At 42.8% G+C, this 20000-nt stretch overlaps 1 protein-coding gene across 1 annotated transcript in view; it reads left to right on the top strand.

The window, feature by feature from the left end:
* LOC145413129 (BAI1-associated protein 3-like) overlaps positions 1-20000 on the top strand; it is a 332548-nt gene that overhangs the window by 215757 nt on the left and 96791 nt on the right. Inside the window, exons 3-4 of the mRNA XM_080282847.1 lie at positions 13741-13911; positions 16362-16428. Of these exons, the coding sequence (XP_080138973.1) occupies positions 13741-13911; positions 16362-16428 (238 nt within the window). The remainder of the gene's footprint in view (positions 1-13740; positions 13912-16361; positions 16429-20000) is intronic.

A 20000-nucleotide genomic window follows, 5' to 3' on the forward strand; every position in this document is an offset into this window, starting at 1 on the left:
TGTGTGTGTGTGTGTGTGTGTGTGTGTGTGTGTGTGTGTGTGTGTGTGTGTACGAGTATGTAAGCCTATGATGTGGTATTTTGAAAGTATGGACAAAAAATTGTGATAAAACATATACTGTATATGATGTGAAAAAGTAGGTCGGATATTCAGGGGTGTCCGAGAGAGAAATGTGTTTGGAAAAATATTATATACATTTTTTTTTCTCCTTTTTTTTTGGGGGGGGGGGGGGATTCTAGTCAATACCTGTAATCTGTCACACCTGTTGGTTCTGCCTCTCACTCTCATTGCTCACTCTCTCTCACTTTTAACTCACATTCATTGCTTACTCTCACTTTATGTTCACTTGCATGGTTTACTCTCTCTTTCTCTCACTTCCCATTCACTCTCATTGCTCAGTCACTATCTCACTTTACACACTCTTTCCTTTCTCACTCTCTTGCCACTCACTTTACACTCACTTTCACTATTCATTCCTACAACCCACTCTCAATTTTCCATTCACTCTTGCCCGCATTCTCAAAATCTATGTTCACTCTTGCCACTCTTATTTTCATTTTTCCTGTTCGTTTTTGTCATCATTCACCACCCACTCCTATTCACCACTCACCCCCACTCACTACTCACCGCCCACCCCCACTCACCACTCACCCCCACTCACTACTCACCACCCACCCCCACTCACCACTTGCCTCCACTTATCAATCACCACTCACCCCCACTCACCCCCCCCACTCACCTCTCCTACTCACCACTCACCCTCATACCTCTATATTTATCATTTGCCCCACAGCCTGCCCTCATTATTGATCTCTCGACTCTTCCCTTCCTCTTCCTCTTCTTTTACTTCTTGCTTCTTCTTTTTCTTCCTTTACATCCTGTTTCTTCTTCTTCTTCTTCTTCTTCCTCTTCCTTTACTTCTTGCTTCTTCATGACCCTATTTTTACGTCTCTCTTCTTTCTCTTTGTTTCTTGTTTCCTCTTGATTATTCCTCAAAGCATTTTCCTCCTTTCCCCTTTCCACTTCCTTTTGTTTGTGCTCCTTCACATTATCGTTTAACCTTCTCTTCCTCCACCCTCTCCTTCACCTCCTCCTTCTTCTCTTCCTCCACCTTCTCCTCCTCCTTCTTCTCTTCCTCCACCTTCTCCTCCTCCTTCTTCTCTTCCTCCACCTTCTCCTCCTCCTTCTTCTCTTCCTCCACCTTCTCCTCCTCCTTCTCATCATCATCATAATCGTCATTGTCATCATCATCATCGCCATCCTCCTCCTCCTACATACCACACTCATCATTCATACCACTTACTCTCACCACTCATCCATATCAGCCAGCAGTCCACTGGGTTCAAGTGTTAGATGAACCTGGGGCTTCAGCAAAAACAAACACTCATCCATTACCCTCTTTGTTCTCAAGTGGCACTTAAAATCATCACTCAGACTCACCACTCTCTCGCCTTCACTCATACTCACCATGAAAACCTACTCTCCAGTCATGTTCGTCACTCACCAATCATACTCATGGCTCATTACTCATACTCACCACACTACACTCATCACTCACCACTCACACCACACACCAGTCATACTCACCATTCTTACTCATCACTCACGCCTCATAATCACCACTTACCACTCAGTACTCACCCAGATCCCCACTCACCACTCATTCACCACTCACCCCCACTCACCACTCACCCACACTCACCCCTAACCCCCACTCACCACTCGCCCCCACTCACCACCCACCTTCATACCTCCCTACATTTATCATTTGCCCCACAGGCTGCCCTCATTATTGATTCTCTCTCTCTCTCTCTCTCTCTCTCTCTCTCTCTCTCTCATTTTTGTATTTTTCTTGGCTTTGTCTTTACATTCCTTTTCTTCCCTTCTTTCTTCTTCTTCTTCACTTCTTTCCTCCTTCCTCCTCCTCCTCCTCCTCTTCTTCAATCCAAATGCACCTTCCACCACCCGATTCCATCCCCTCAACAACCTCACCTTACTTCTATCCTCTTGAGCTGTCCACTTCACCTCACCTCAAACCAACCCCACTTCACAACTCCAAACAACCTCACTCCATTCTTTCACAACCCCACCCCATCCCATTCAATCCCTCAGCAAACACCACACAACCTCACCTCCTCCTAATGCTCAACTCCACGAACCTCCAAAAACCCCACTCTGTCTACAAACCTCACCCAACCCCAACCTGTCCAAATCCACAACCCCACTCACTGTATTCTTAAATAACCCCACCCCACCCCACACCACCCGACCCGCTAACCCCTCCCTCACCCCGGTAACCATGGCAACGACACTAACCTCACCCCCACCCCACCCCATCCCATCCTACCCCATCTTCAACCTGCATTCTTCCCCCTCCTTCCCCTGAATATTTCATCACTTCCACAAACTTGGGCACAAGGGTGAAAATGCGCCCCAGGGTGAAAGGGTAGTGTGTGTGTGTGTGTGTGTGTGTGTGTGTGTGTGTGTGTGTGTGTGTGTGTGTGTGTGTGTGTGTGTGTGTGTGTGTGTGTGTGTGTACCGGTGTTATAACGTGTACTCAGTATGGTACTCAAATTCCAACACACACAAGTGACACCCGGGGCATAGTCCATGAAATACGACTCTGAGGCATAGTACACATTTTAAAGAATTTAGGTCAGGTTGAGGAAGAGTAAATGGGGCTTTGAAGGTGTGAATGGGCGTGTGAGGGTAATCTGCTCGTTTTAGGTCACGATACAATGAATAGCTTATATTGAATGGGAAGTATATGTAGAGTGAAATATGGAGCTTTACGTGTGTGAATGGCCATTAAGTTAAATCTGGTTACTTTTAGCCACTCTACAATGAATAAACTGAATAAATTATAGTGTATGGTATGCGATGAATGGGAACTGTGTAAAGTAGGGTAAGGTGCTCTGACTGTGTGTGTGAGTGAAAAAGGATTACGCTTGATGAATGGGAAGTATGTACTCTCCGGGTGTATAGTGAGGTATGGTGCTGGATTGATGTGAATGGGCATGTAGATAAAAAAATACTTATACTTCAAATATCTATGTATATCTATCTATAGCCACATCTTATTCCCACAAAGTACGGTAGAAAAGAAAAGTAGACTGACTTAATCTACCCTAGCTTTATTTCAGGTTTTAAGTATTTACATCAGGGGTAATTTTTCCGGAGAATGGGTCAGTTTTCTGTACTAAAAAACTGATCCAATGATAAGAGTTCCATGTGATTAGGCTTCTATATGACAGTCTTCATGTCATCCTGTTCTAAGCCATCTAGCTGCCATCTCTCCAGTTCACAACACCCTCATTCAAATCCTATCACGCCACTCTATCCCTCCACTTCACCTTCGGTCTCACCCTCCCCGTCACCCGCTCCAACTCACTCTCGGTCTCCCTGCCCCCATCACCCCCTCTGCCTCACTTTTGGTCTCTCCGTCTCCGTCACCCCCTCCACCTCACTCTTAGTCTCCCCTCCTCATCACCCCCTACACCTCAACCTTGGCCTCCCGCTTCCCGTCACCCCCTCCACTTCACTCACATATACTCTCCTAGTCGATCCCTAAATCTCCATTCTTTCTAAACTACACCAATATACATAAGGAGACAAAGACGACACACGATACTAGTACACACTAAGACTACTACAGTATTACCTTACATTAAACATTAACTAGTCTAGAATGGGGCTATCGATGTGTACGTGACCAGCGACCATAAAAGGAGTTAATGTGAGTGTAAATAGTGTATATGTAGGTCAGACATGCATGTGAATAGAGTATAAGTGGACAGTATGTGATTTGGAGAGCAGAGGTTGGGTCTAATTTCACTGGAGTAAAAGGGATAATATAAGGGAGAATATAAGGCGTACGAGGGAGGATAAGGTGGGGTATATGAGGGAGGATATAAGGTGCAGTAAAGGAGAGATATTATAAGGTGGAATACATGAAGGAGATTATAAGGTGTAGTATACTCGTATGAAGGAGAATATAAGGCGTATGAAGGAGGATAAGATGGACATACGATGGAGGATATAAGGTGGAGAAGCATAACATAAGGATATAAGGAGGAGCTGGATATAAGGAAGAATATATGTCAGAGAAAATTATAAAGGAGAAGGCGTTATTAAAGACCAAATAAACCCTGAAACAAAAAAACAAACAAAATCAACCAACAACAAAAATCACAATACAACCACACTACCAGTTTTAGCCACACAGATACACACACACACACAAACAAATCACGTATCCATATATTCAGGCTTTCACTCCACAATATCTTTTTTCCATAGCTTTTTCTGTATCTTTTTTCACTCCACTGTGTATCTGTTTTCACTATATCCTTTTCTCGCTGTATCTTTTTTTTTTCACTCTTTTTTCATTGTATCTTTTTCATCATCCTTTTTCCACATTATCTTTTTTCACTATCTTTTTACTGTATCTTTTTCTGTAACTTTCTTTCCACGATCTTTTTTTTAGTTGTATCTTTCTTCACTATCTTTTCACCATCCTTTTTCCATTGCAATTTTTTTTTTGCTACCTTTTTTCACCATTTTTTCACTCTTTTTTCCACTAACATTTTTTCACTATATCTTTCTCCACTGTACCACACCAAAGGGAGGTTACCAGACCCATAAACAGGGCAACAGGTGTCGCGTCCGAATCCCTTACTCTAGGCGACAAAAAAATGAAGAAAAATACAAAAATGCAAAAATAGGAGAAAATCTGACGGCACTTGCTATGTTCAAAGGTCCCCAAGGGAAGGGAGTGATATGAAGAGCAGGTCCAAGCCCCTGCACGCTCGAGACAACTCCCCCATCAGCAGAGACGACGAAGGGGAAGCCAATCACTCAGGCGGACAAACGGACGCACTGTTTATTGATCGCTGTCACTGAATCCCGTCAACGCCGACACATGTCACTAGGGAAAAAACTTCGCCCTACCTCTCCCCCCTTTCCCTGTTTTTTCCCTTACCCCTCCCCCTATGGATTTTTCTCCCCTAATATTATCACTGGTCATTTGTCTTTCTAGGAGCTTTTTTCACAGTTTTCCCCTCCCCATGTTAAATTTTTCCTCCCAAAATGGTCCCTTGTCATCTGAGTTTGCGGGAGCCTTTTTTCCCTCCCCCCAACAGGTACTTTTTCCTGATATTTCTCTGGACTGTTGTGTTTATGAGAGACTTTTCTTTCCTTATTTTTCCCTTCCCTCTACAGATTCTTTCCCTAATATCATCCTTGTTTTTTTATGTGTTTGTGGAATCTCTCTCTCTCTCTCTCTCTCTCTCTCTCTCTCTCTCTCTCTCTCCTGGATGGTCGTGGGGTTTGGGGAATTTCTCTGCCTTTCTCCCCTATTATTTTCCCTTCCCCTATAGATTTTTCCCTAATATTATCCCCAGTCTCTTGTGTATGTGGGGATATTTTTTTCTTTCTTCTTTTTTTTTTTTGGCTCTTCCTGGTAGTGGTGAGGATTTAAGGGCCATGGATTTTTGGCGGCTTTCCAGGCTGGGTACGAATTTTTATTTTAGTTTTGACTTTTTTGTGAGGGACGTTTGTTGGCTGTAATATCGTTCTTTGTTTACTCTGCTGAATATTGTGGTTTTTGGCAGCCCTCCCTGTGTGTGTGTGTGTGTGTGTGTGTGTGTGTGTGTGTGTGTGTGTGTGTGTGTGTGTGGTAATGATGGTGGTAGTTGTAGTGATGGTGGTGGTGTGGTCTTTATGGTAGTGGTGGTGGTGGTGATAATGATGGTAATAGCCTAGTGGTGTTGGTGCTAGTGGTGGTGATGTCTGTAGTAGTCATGGTAGTAGTTGTAGTGATAGGAATGGGGTCCTTGTGGTAGTGATGGTGGTAGTTGTGGTAGAGATGGTCGTCTGTATGTTAGTGTGGTAGTGGTGGTAGTTCTTGTGGTAGTAAAGGTCATGGCGGTAGTGGTTGTGGTGATGGTAGAGGTGATAACGGTACTGATGATGGTAGCAGTGGTGGTAGTGATGGTGATGATGGTAGCTGCTGTAGTAGTAATGGTGGTAGTGCCGTGTAATGTTGGATGGTGGTGGACACGATATGGCCCTGTGTTAGTGATGGTAGTAGTAGTAGTAGTAGTAGTACTAGTAGTAGTAGTAGTAGTAGTAGCAGCAGCAGTAGCCGCCACGGTATATGTAAGGGCTGTGGTAGCCGTGGTAATGATGATGGTTGTGATAGAGGTGGTGGTAACAGATACGGTAATAGAGGGGGTGATGGTGGCAGTGTTGGAAATGATAGTGGTGGTAGCGATGGTGGTAGTGTTTATGATGGTAGTGATGAATGTGGTAATTGTAGTAGTTAAGAAGATACGAAAGGTAGTGGTAGTAACGAGTTGATGTTGTTACTTATGGTGGTTGTGGTGGTGATGGAGGTGGCGGTGGTAGTGGTAGTGGTCGAGATGGTAGTAGTAAAGTAATGGTAGTGACGGTGATAGTAGTAGCAATGACAGTGCATGTGGTGGTAGTTGTGGTACTGACAGTGGTGGTGATGGTGGTGGAAATGGTAGTGGTGTGACTGTGGAGATGGTAGAGGTAGGCCTAGTTGTGGTGTGGTAGTAGTGGTGGTATTTATAGTGTGGTAGTGGTGTTGATGGTTATAGCCTTGGTGTGGCTGTGGTGATGGTGATGGCAGTTATAGTGGCAGTGGTAGTAGTGGTGGTAGCAAGAGGTGATGTTGTTAGTGGAAGTAGTAGTAACGATCATAAGTAATGGTAGAAATAACAGTAATAACAGTAACAGAATTTATGATGATGGAGATGAACTGCCTGTTATTATTGGAAAGAGAGAGAGAGAGAGAGAAAGAGAGAGAGAGAGAGAGAGAGAGAGAGAGAGAGAGAGAGAGAGGAAGGGGAGGGGAGAAAAAGAATAACAAGCTCTGATAGTAGTATTCAAAGGCAAAGAGAAAGAAAGAATAAGGCAGATAGGAGAGTGGAAAGAGAATAACCAAGCACTGAGAGAGAGAGAGAGAGAGAGCAACAAGTGCCAGTGCAGCCTGTTGCTTCCCCTGGGCTGGACCCTTTGTGCTGAGGGCAGAAATTGATGGTTTAGCCCTCCCCCTCCTCCGCTTCTCTCTCTCTCTCTCTCTCTCTCTCATTTCCCCTCCTCTCTTTTCCTTATCTTTTTCCTTTTATAGTCCTCCTTCTCTCTCTCTCATTCCCCTCCTCCCTTTTCCTTATCTTCTTCCTTTCATAGTCCTCCTCCTCCTCTCTCTCTCTCTCTCTCTCTCTCTCTCTCTCTCTCTCTCATTTCCCCTCCTCCCTCTTCCTTATATAGTCCTCCTTCTCTCTCTCTCTCACTCTCATTCCCCCTCCTCCCTTCTCCTTCTTCTTTTCATAGTCCTCCTCCTCCTCCTCCTCCTCCTCTCTCTCTCTCTCTCTCTCTCTCTGTGGAATGTATCCCTCTTCCCTCTTACCCTTTCTTGGAGTATTGCAAAACTCGTTTCTCTTTCTTCCTGTCTTTATGCGACTCTTCCGCTTTCTCTTTCTTCGCTAAGCTCTCTCTTTTTTCTCTGACTTGTGCAATCTCTCTGTCTCTGTCTGTCTGTCTCCCTCTCTCTCTCTCTCTCTCTCTCTCTCCTTTCCCCGTCTCCTCAATCAACATGGATCGTTCTCCAATTTTGTCAACAATGGGAGTTCTTCAATTTGCCAAGTTAAAATGAGTGAACTTTTAAGGTATGGCTGGGTACGGCATCCAGGTAGTGAGTTTAGAGGAAGAGTGTGTCCTGTGTGGGTGCCAAAGTAAACAGAAAGTGAGGGAATATTGCGGCGAAGGGAGCGATATTAAATTGAGGTACAGAGAGAAGGGGAGCTGGTAGAACGAAAAGCTTTTGTGGTTAGATAGATGAAGAGAGTGATATTAGAGTGAGTGAAAACAGTGAAAAATAACTGATATAACGTCCAGCTTTTGTGGTCATTTAGAAAGTGATGTAACAGTGCGGAGAAAGGAGGGATACTAAAGTGACCTATTCTGTTGGCCTTGTTACAGAGAGGAAGGGAGCTTGTACCACGAAAATCTCTGTGGTTAGAAGGAGAGTAATGCAACACTGCGGCGAAGACAGGGATATTGAAAAGAATTAGCGACAGGACGGATGCTAAAATAACGAAAAACCTTTGAAGCCAGTGAGACAAAACTAGTGCACGTGGGAGGTTATGTGTTGTATTGGTTTGTCAGGTGTGTTTGTGTCTTTTTTTTTTTTTTTTTTAATGTGTTCGACTCTGGGCATAGGCTTCACAGCCTGCTATCAAGGCCCAACAGTCCTCCTACATACCATATACCTCCACATGTCACCACTTCGGCGCTAACACCCACCGTCCATATTGAATACATTCTAGGGCTGTCTCATACAGGACTGGTGTATTGGTATTAGCGGGGGTATTTTTACGACATGTCGGCGGGTCTTCTGGTAGATCAGTAAAGCTTGATTTAATGAAATTCAAATCCTTAAACTGTTCCCTGACCCAGCGGGGATTTGAACCTGGGTCCGTCAGAACGGCAGGCCACCTCTCTACCGATTGAGCCACGCCTCCCCCTAGATGTTAATGATATCTTTAAAAGCCAATATCCTGTGAGCATATACTATAGACATTTTACCTTAAGTTGGCTCAGATTATCGTCATTTTGTACCTTATTTCACATCGCTCAGTGGAAGGATACGAATCGTACTGTGGCCCTACATCCTTTTCACAGCACTTCCTTATGATTAGCATCATATTCTAGCGTTAAAATCTCCTTACTACCAGGCATTCAAGATGGTGAGATGTCAATTTTGGGCCAAGTTTGAGTAAACCAGGTATAGTATATGAAAGGACATACTACCAATACCTGCTTTAAACGTCCACGAAGACTTGATTCATACTCAGGGCATCGCAGGTCAGTGTGAGTAGATTAGGTCAACTTAGATTTGGGTACGTAAGGTATGGCGTGGTTGGGTTAGATCAGGTTAACTTAGGTGTCTTTAGGACAGATCTCGTTAGATTCGATGAGGTTAGATTAAGTCAGGATAGGTCTGGTTAGTCTAGGTTAGGTTATATAAAATTAGATTCAGTCAAATTAGGTTTCGTTAGGATAGGTTAGGTTAGGTTAGGTTGGATTAGGTTAGGTTAGGTTAAGTTAGGTTAGGTTAAGTTAGGTTAGATTAGGTTAGGTTAGGTTAGGTTAGGTTAGATTAGTTTAGTTTAGGTTAGGTCAGGATTGGTCTGGTTAGTCTAGGTTAGGTTATATAACATTAGATTCAGTCAAATTAGGTTTCGTTAGGATAGGTTAGGTTAGATTAGATTAGGTTAGGTCAGATTAGATTAGGTTAGGTTAGGTTAGGCTAGGTTGAGATAAGTCAGGTTAGGTTAGGTAAAGTAGTGGGTAGCGTTGTGGATGCTCTGGGTGGAATTTGTGTGGATCGAATGGGAGTAGATTGGCCAGGTGAGAGCCAGACTAGGCTAACGTATATTGAAAGTCCTTGAAAGCCGCTTAACGATATTGCACCAAGGATGAAATTTTTCCCACGCGTAATGGCCACACACATTTATATTATATTTATCTATTTATTTATACATTTTTTATTTTTATTCGACATTTACAATTTGCTCACTTCATTTTCCTTCGCATATTTTTAACTTTATTTTCTTAATCTCTTCGTCTTTCTTCTGCTCTAATTTCTTCTGTGAGAGAGGAATGTGGAAGTAAGATACCCGTGAAATTGAAGACACGTGGAGACAGAGAGAGAGAGAGAGAGAGAGAGAGAGAGAGAGAGAGAGAGAGAGAGAGAGAGAGAGAGAGAGAGTTAATAAGGAAGCAGGAGAATAAGGAGCGATGGTGAAAGGATGTGAAGAAAAAAAGGATATTACGAGAGAGAGAGAGAGAGAGAGAGAGAGAGAGACTGTTTACTCACCATTCTCTCGACAAAATTTGTAACACAGAGCGACCCTTCAGCTTTAGGGGGGAGGGGGAGGGAAGGGGAAGGGGAGGGGAGCGCGAGGAGAGAAGAGTAAGGGAGAGGGAAAAGGTAGAGATAGAGATAGGGTGAGGGATAGGGAAGGAGAGAAGGAGGGGAGGAGTGGGAGGGGAAAGGAGAAGACAAACAAGGAAGGAAGAAGAGAAGAAAAGGTAGGAGGGGAGGGAAAAAAGAAAGGGAAGAGGAAATGACGAGGAGATATAAAGTAGAGTGTGTGTGAGAGAGAGAGAGAGAGAGAGAGAGAGAGAGAGAGAGAGAGAGAGAGAGAGAGAGAGAGAGAGAGAGAGATCCGTAGCACCTGTGAATTGGATATTTACTCTCCCCACTCTCGCTCAACAACGATCGCGAGTTTTTGTATGCTTTCCTGATCTCGATAGAAGTGATTTGTTGTCCGTGAAATTGAAGGGGAAATGGAGCGAGATGTGATGATGATGATGATAATGATGATGATGACGATGATGATGGTAACGAAGATGGATCCAGTTGTGTTACTGATGATGATGATGATGATAATGGTGGTGGTGGTGGTGGTGGTGGATCCCGACGATTGATGATGATGGTAGATATCGTTGTCTTGATGATGATGACGATGATGATGATGATGATGATGATGATGATGGTGGTGGTGGTGGGTGTGACGAAAATGGATCCCTTAGTGCTAATGATGATGATGACGTAAGAGTAACCAAGACTGCCAACACCACCAAGGGAATGCAAGATGGTCTCCACACACCTACACTACACTACGATCCTTCTGTATACATTCCCATTACGATTAATAAACACAAAAACACAGGATAAAAATAAATGTGTGCTTACATGATATTAATTTGAACTCCACACATCCCTTTAAAACAACCAGAAATAAATAACACTAAATAAATAAAAAGGTGTCTGGCTTCTAGTGGCCCAAAGAATAATTGTACTAAATATAAAGAAAACTGGCGAAGAATTATGGGAATGGCGACAAGACAGTAAAGTGTTTGGAAGAACGACGAAAGATTATGAGAAAATACACTGACGCTTCAAGAAAAGGAAATTAATCGACAAAGCAACACAAAGGAATTTCAGAGTGATTAAAATATGTGAGAGGAGGGAAAGGGATGGAGGAAAAGTGGTAAAGGGAAGGGGAGGAGGGGAAAAGAGAGAGAAAGAAAACATGGAGGAAAAGGGAAAGGGCGAAGGAGGGAAGAGAAAGGAAGGGGAGATGAGGAGAGAATAAGAAGAGAAGGAGAGAAGAAAATGAGGAGAATAGAAGGAGAGAAGAGCAAGTGAGACGATAAGAGACAGAAAGAGGGGAGGAGAGAAGAGAAAAAGGTTGATGAATGGGAAGAGATGAATGGGAGGGAAGGGGAACAAGAACAGAGTGGATGATGGACGATCTGTTTGTTGTAGGGGTTGAGAGAGAGAGAGAGAGAGAGAGAGAGAGAGAGAGAGAGAGAGAGAATGTGTAAGCAGAAAAGGTCATCGAAAAATTAAAGTAAATGCAAAGAGAAACAGACCACGATGAAAATAATAAATGGTTAGGCAGACAGACAGGTAGAAAGTCAGACAGATAAAGATATAGATGGATAGACAGACAGATAGACTGACAGAGACACACAGATAGACAGATGGACAATAGATAAATAGATAGACATATAGAGCCTGAATAACAGAATAACTGGTTGGAAAGTGAAACAGGATAGGGGTGATGTTTGATTAGGTGTTTTTGATGAGATTGGGGTGAAAGAGAAAGGGTGAGGGTTTATATATAACTAGATAGATAGACAAACAGATTAATAGATACACAGATAGATAGATAGATAGATAGATAGACAGGTAGGTAAACAGATAGATGGTGAGATGGATAGACAGAAGTGTAGATAAATGGATGGATAGATGGATAAAGAAATGTAGACAGATAGATTTAAAGACAAACAGACGGATAGACAGAAATGTCCATACATCGATTCATACACCTATCTACTGTATATATCTACCCATACCTATCCCTCTGTCTATCTACTTACCCACTAAAATATGCATCTATCAATGACTCTAGACAGATAACTCTACACCTTTCTATCTATAGTTCTGTTCATCAATTTATCTATCTACCGATATAATTTATCTATATATTTTTATCCATTTATCTGCCTACATGATTCTCTCTCTCTCTCTCTCTCTCTCTCTCTCTCTCCCGGCTGATGGCAATACTTCCTTTTCCTTGAATTAAAAACGCTTTTCTACTTTCCTTTGAAGTGATCTCGCAATTCTGAGCGGGGAGAGAGAGAGAGAGAGAGAGAGAGAGAGAGAGAGAGAGAGAGGTGATGAAGTGAGGAGAAGGAAGGTGTGTAAGTGTGTCTTTGTGTAGGTGTGTGTGAAGTGCGTAAGTGTGACAGTGTGTATATTTGTAAGTGTGTTTGTACCTGTCAATGTATGTAGGTGTGTCAGTGTGTAGATGTGTAAGGATGTTAAGGATATATAACTGTGAATATGACAGTTGTGTGTGTGTGTGTGTGTGTGTGTGTGTGTGTGTGTGTGTGTGTGTGTGTGTGTGTGTGTGTGTGTGTGTGTGTGTGTGTGTGTGTGTGTGTGTGTGTGTGTGTGTGTGTGTGTGTGTGTGTGTGTGTGTGTGTGTGTGTGTGTGTGTGTGTGTGTGTGTGGCATATTATGGCCAGTATACAGTTCAGTGTCAGAACCAGCTGCCTCTTCACAGACCCCACCACCACCACTAAGACTACTCTCCCCCTCTACCCCCAACTCCCACCCCCACAAGCACCATAACTACTCCCCCTACTACCTTAACTCCCACCGCACCACCACCACCACCACCTACACTCCCCTCCAACCCACCAACCTCCCCATCAACACTATTCCCACTCTCCAACTCTTCACCCCTCACCTACCCCCCACCCACCCATTACCACTACCACCACCACTCCCCAACCCTTCTCCTTTCACATACCCCCTCCCCACCTCCCCCACTCTCCTACCCCTTGCATTATTATCCAGTGCTCTGATGTTTCTCTTTCCACCCACCAGCTTCTCCTCCACTTCCTGTTTTTACCTCCTCTAACTTTTCACATTTACTCACTGATACTGCTGCATCGAAAGGATCTTATCATCTCCATATATTTCTAATTCTCATTTCCCCTTACATGTGCACTCACCAAAAAAAAAAAAAATCTGAACACTGTAATCATCTTAGACTATGGCACAAATGAAAATTTCTGAAAACTATCTTTCAGAATTGCAAACATATAAAACTGCGGCACTCTGAGCCATATTCTGCTTACGGATTTATTTAAATAATATTAATATACACGATATCTGTAAACAGATATGATTCTGAAGACCCCGGTGATGATGATGATGGTGATGATGGTACCATTTCTCATCTCCCACGAAACGATGGAAGGTGATGATGATGATGATGATGATGATGATGATGATGATGATGATAATGATGATGGCAGCTTCGTTTCTTTTTCCTGTATAAATGGAGGCTCTGTTCGTCAAGTTAGTGATGATAATGATGATGACGATGATGATTATAATGATGATACCAGCTTCTCTCCACTTTCCTTCACAAATGCATCCCTGTTGGTCGAGTTAGTGATAATGATGATGATGATGATGATGATGATAATAATAATGATAATGATGATGCCTGGTTCTCTCCATTTTCCTATACAAATGAGTCCCTCTTCGTCGAGTTAAAGATGACGATGATAATAACAATAATGATAATGATGATACCAGGTTCTCTCCATGTTCGTGTACAGATGGAGGGGCTGTTCGTGGAGGTGCTGTACACGGTGTTCCACAAGGTCGGAGCGCAGTGCCACCCCGACGAGAGGGAGATGACCGAGGACCTACCCCACTACGCCCAGACCGCCTTCCACCTGGACCAGCAAGAGAACTCCAGACTCGTGGCCATTGCGCAGGAAGAGAAGGTGAAACAGACAGATAGATAGATAGATTGATTGACTGATAGATAGGTAGACAAACTGATATACAGTATATATAGATAGAGAGATAGACTGATAGACATAATGTATAGAAAGACAAAACAGAGAGATAGACGGAAACAGTCACAGATAAGAGACAGAAAAATGGATGGATGGACAGACAGGTTCAATGGCTGAGAGAGAGAGAGAGAGAGAGAGAGAGAGAGAGAGAGAGAGAGAGAGAGAGAGAGAGAGAGAGAGAGAGAGAGAGAGATAACCCTCAACCATTTTACACACACTTCCATTAATCTCTCTCGCACGGGGGAGGGGGGGGGCGAGAGGAGGTCAAAACACATAAAAAATAGTGAGGAAAAATCAGAAAATGAAAAACCATGGAGGAATGAAAAACAGTTTTATGGAATTACGTCTACCTCCACTGCCACTGTATCTAGATTTAAAGGGGTGAAAGAGAGAGAGAGAGAGAGAGAGAGAGAGAGAGAGAGAGAGAGAGAGAGAGAGAGAGACGACAGGGGAAAGTGAGGGAGAGATAGATAGAAGGAGGGAGACAGAGGCAGATAAACTGAGAAAGGAAGTCAGAGAGAGAGAGAGAGAGATAAATGGGTAGGTAGTCGAGGTAATGAAGCGAAACTGGAGCAAATAAAAATTAGAATAATGATTGACAGGCAAGGCAACAGGTACGAAAGGGTGAGGGTGAGGCAGAGTGAGGGTAAGGCAGAGCAAGGTGAGGCAGGGTGGGGGTGAGGCTTTGTAAGGTGAGGCAGGGTAAGGTGAGGCAGTGTAAGGGTAAGGTTGATGAGAATGAGGCAGGATGAGGGTGAGGCGAATGAGGGCGAGGCAGGGTGAGGGTGCGGCAGGGTGAGGGTGCGGCAGGGTGAGGGTGCGGCAGGGTGAGGACGAGGCAGGGTAAGGACAAGGCAGGGTACGGGCAAGGCAGGGTAAGGGCGAGGCAGGGTAAGGGCGAGGCAGGATGAGGGCGAGGCAGGGCGAGGGCGAGGCAGGATGAGGGCGAGGCAGGGTGAGGGCGAGGCAAGGTGAGGGCGAGGAAGGACGAGGGCGAGGCAAGGTGAGGGTGAGGTATGTGAGGGCAAGGTAGGGCGAGGGTGAGGCAGGTGAGGGTGACGTAGGGTAAGTGAGGAAGTTAAAGGTGAGGCAGGTGAGGGTAAGGCAGGAAAGTAAGGTAGGTCAGTAATGTTTACCAGCAGGCCATGTATCATCATCATTTTGTGTGTGTGTGTGTGTGTGTGTGTGTGTGTGTGTGTGTGTGTGTGTGTGTGTGTGTGTGTGTGTGTGTGTGTGTGTGTGTGTACTGTTACGCATATGCACATAGATCCTTTACCATGCACACATACAAATCCATTGAGCATAATACACACACACACACACACACACACACACACACACACACACACACACACACACAAAGGCATGCACCCCCACTAACATAAATCAACTCTCACACACACACACACAAGCTACATGTACACATCGATAAATTTATGCCCACAAGAATACACACATTTATTACAGACACCTGTATACGTACACATCCATACTCCAATTGACATACATACATACATACACACATACTACTAAACTACATACATGAAAACATAAAGAAAACACACTGAAGCACTTTGGTATACATTAAAGAACATAAACGCGTTCACATCAACACACACACACACACACACACACACACACATACAGGCTCACCGGACGACTAAGTGCTTTTCCGGGTGGGAGGTGATTGTGTGTGTGTGTGTGTGTGTGTGTGTGTGTGTGTGTGTGTGTGTGTGTGTGTGTGTGTGTGTGTGTGTGTGAGAGAGAGAGAGAGTCCAGATGGGAGAAGGTGGACAAGTTTTCGACATTTCAATTGGAGACGAAAAAATAAAATAAATAAATAAATAAAATAAAAATAAGAAGTTCCACACACTGTCCCTCTCGCCGCCCCCCCCCCCTCGCCCGGCAAAGTTCTGTAATAAAAAAATTCTGTGCATACTGAGGACGTTTCAGGTGTTTGAGATTAAGAGGATGTGATGGATTGATGGGAAAATGAAGACACAGGCACGCAAGGCCACACACACACACACACACACACACACACACACACACACACACACACACAAGCATATAGGTTTTTCATACACAAATAGACCTTTCTGACTAGTTACCTTTCTGTCTATTTATCGCTCTGTATAAGCCAACTACTTTCTACCTCAGTCTCCAATATAACAGAGAGATAGATCCTTGTACGTATGTAAACAGATAGATAAATATACCTTCCTACCCATCTATCAACCCATCCATTTATTTATTTCACCTAATCCCTCTCGCTGCCTAGCCTCCCATGAGCTACACACATGCATCTTACTACCTTTCTATCTACCCATGTATCTATCTAACCCAGCTTCTCGTTCTCTCTCTCCCTCTCCCAGCCTCCCATACTGGTACTGAACCTGGTGGTGGTGGAGGCAGAGAATCTAGAGGCCAAGGACCCCAATGGTAAGTAGTTAATTATTAAGTCATTAGCAAGGCATAAAGCAATTAATAGTTTGATATAGTGCTTAAGTAGCTGAGATAAAGTTGCTAGGTAGTGATGTATAAGGCGATTAGGTAGCTAAGTATAGAGCTAATAGGTAGTCAGAAGTAGTTAGGTATAAAGCACTGATGTAAATATAAAGCCATCAATTTGTACATCTAACTTTTGTGCTCCTTTCTTCGTTCTTGCTTTACCTTTCTTGTCTTCCTTCCTTCCTTCTCCTTTTCCTTCCTGTCTCTATCCGTTTCACTTCCTTCCTGTCTCTGTCCATTTCACTTCCTTCCTATCTCTGTCCACCTCGCTTTCTTCCTTCCTTCATGTCCCTGTCCACATCACTTCCTTCCTTCCTTCCTGTCTCTGTCCACTTCACTTCCTTCCTTCCTTCCTGTCTCTGTCCAATTCACTTCCTTCCTTCTTGTCTCTGTCCATTCCACTTCCTTTTCTTTGGCTTGTGCGTATTAGATCTATCTTTTGTCTTCTTTCTTCGTTCATGTTTTTTCTTTCTTCATTCCATTCTCTTTCTTTCTCTTTTTTATTTATTTTTTTATTATATCTGATTCTAGTGTTTCTCTCCTGCTTCTTAATTTTCTTCCTTCCTGTATGTCATTCACGCTTCTCTCTCTCTCGCTCTCTCTCTCTTCTCTCTCTCTCTCAAGACTTCATTAACCCTCTCTCTTTTTTTTCCCCTTTTTACCTCTCATTAAGTAAAACTCTATGATGTATTCGCCTCTTATATCCCTCAATCGTTCGTTTAAATAATAATAATAGTAATAATAATACTGTAATAATAATAATATGCTTCTGGAATTTCCTCAATAATTTTCATATCAACTCTATCATTTTTTCCAATTTACAAACGCATAAAGTATAATTTTAAATCCACCATCAAATTTTTTCGGCTTATTATTTTCATACATAATTTTTTAATATTTTTTTTTCAGGATTCAGAATATGTATATACATTTTCCTAAACTATTTCACTACGAGGACGTCTTTTAAAAGTTTATGCTTGCTACCTCTATACGATTTTTTTTTAGCTAGCAAATCTCTCTCTCTCTCTCTCTCTCTCTCTCTCTCTGGGACTAAGGTCGAAAGTCCAGGTTTTATAGATGTAATTCTAGCCTTTACGTGCTTGTTTTTTATTCACTTTTTTTTTTTTTTTTTTTTTGCAAAAGTTTGAAATTACATATAACCATTTTCGCCACTATGCTCGGGAGTCTTTTCTTTCTTTAATTCTTTTCCTTTCTCTCTTTCTCACTTTCTTTCTTTTTCATTCGTTCTTTTGTTTTTGGCACTAAGGTCCAAAATTGAGTTCTGAGCATATACCATTTTCGTTTCTGTGTGCCTAGAGGTCTTTATTTTTTTCTGGCACTAAGGGCGAAATTCCAATTTTTTACGTGTCATTCTCGCCTCTATGCGTTTGAGAGTCTTTTTCCAACTCGAGTCACAATAACAAGAGGAAAGAAAATCGCCAGAAAATAGGAAAGAAAATCGCCAGAAAAGAGGAGAGAAAATCGCCAGAAAAGAGGGGAGAAAATCGCCAGAAAAGAGGAAAGAAAATCGCCAAAAAAGAGGAAAGAAAATCGCCAGAAAAGAGGATAGAAAATCGCCAGAAAAGAGGAAAGAAAACGCCAGAAAAGAGGAGAAAAAATCGCCAGAAAAGAGGAAAGAAAATCGCATGAAACGAGGAAAGAAAATCGCCATAAAAGAGGAAAGAAAATAGCCAGAAAAGAGGAAAGAAAATCACCAAGAGGAAAGAAAATCACCAAGAGGAAAGAAAATTACCAGAAGAGGAAAGAAAATCGCCAGAAAAAGTCTCGATATACAACAGACGTTAACCCCTTCAGTACGAGGCGCTTCCCTTAATATCTTGAGGCAAGTCAATAAATAAAATGTTACGTGTATTCTCCCTTCAGATGAATAAAATCGTATGAAAGAGCACACACACACGCACACACACACACACAGACACACACACACACACACACACACACACAGACACACACACACACAGACACACACACACACACACACACACACACACACACACACACACACACACACACACACACACACACGTACTCCCTTCCCCTCAAGAAGTCCTCCTAAGCTGAATAAAATTGTCTGGTGGTAGAAAGAGGACATAGTTGAGAGAGAGAGAAATATATTACGTTACTCAAGGGGTTGAGAGAGAGAGAGAGAGAGAGAGAGAGATGTTTGGACTCCATATTATAATTACAAATCATAATAGATAAATAGATAGATAGAGAGACAGATAGAAGCAGCAAGTCAGATGATGCATGACAAATGGGAACGAAGATTATCTACTTACAAAGCTACTCACGTATAACAACCGCTCGTCCACAAGTCTAATATATATATAACTGATCACAAAACTTCACTACAAGTTACTACAAAGTTATTAAGAGAGAGAGAGAGAGAGAGAGAGAGAGAGAGAGAGAGAAATATGTTACTCAAGAGGTTATGACAAACTACTTTAACTCCTTCAAGACGACAGCTCTTTCTTAACCTAAATATAATCACACAAATAAAACAACAGCAAGAATAAAAACAAGCTGTCACTTTACTATTTGTGTTTCCTTTACTGCCAAAATCGCAGGAATGGAACAGAAGCCATCGTGGTGGTGAAAAGCAAGGAATCTTTTGCCTATAGTGATGTGGGTGGGATGAGGGTCTATTTCTGCCTGCCTCTTCTTATTCTCGTGTCAGTAACGTAAGGGAGAGAGAGAGAGAGAGAGAGAGAGAGAGAGAGAGAGAGAGAGAGATGAATGCATTATTGTGTCAGTGTGGAAGGGAATGGAAAGGAAAGGGAAGAGGATATTATAGAGAGGAGGATGGAAAGGGAGAGGGATATTACAGAAAAGATGGAAGAGAAGGGAGGCTTGGGTGTATTCATGTGCCAGTGTGGAAGGGAATAAGATGCAAAGGGAAGGAGATATTTTAGAAAGGAGAACAGGATGGAGAGGAGGTCTGAGTGCAGTCTTGGGATAATCTGATAAGGAGGATAAGAGATTTTAGTGCCTTATTGTGGCCATGTGGAAAGTGAGAATGGGAGGAGAAAGAGGGATCTGGATGTCTTCTTTTTGTGTCAATCTGAAGACAAATTTGAAAGGAGGATGGAATGGGAAGGAGATCTGAGCGCTTTCTGGAGATAATCTATGAAGAAGGATGGATGGATGGATGGATGGATGAGAGATCTGAGTGTTTTCTTCAGCCGATACAGAAAGGACGATGTGAGACAAAGAATTTAAGTAACATTTTTGTGCCAGTCTTGAGGTAAATAAAAAAAAAAAGGAATGGGAAGGATGGGAGATAAGGAGTGAATTCATGTAAAAATCTGGAGAGCAAAACAGAATGGAGCACATAACTGAGTGTATTTTTTAACCAGCCTGATATGGAAGATAGGAAGAAGGGGATCTGCTTGTCTTAGGCCTGAGACTATCTGAAAAGGGGGAAGGAAGCAGGTGAGAAGGAGGAGAAAATGAGGAGGAAGGAAGAAGAAGAGACTGAGTGC

The sequence above is a fragment of the Coenobita brevimanus genome, chromosome 95, assembly GCF_032717465.1.
Source record: "Coenobita brevimanus isolate Jiangsu-jjx chromosome 95, ASM3271746v2, whole genome shotgun sequence".
NCBI classification, from domain to species: Eukaryota; Metazoa; Arthropoda; class Malacostraca; order Decapoda; family Coenobitidae; genus Coenobita; species Coenobita brevimanus.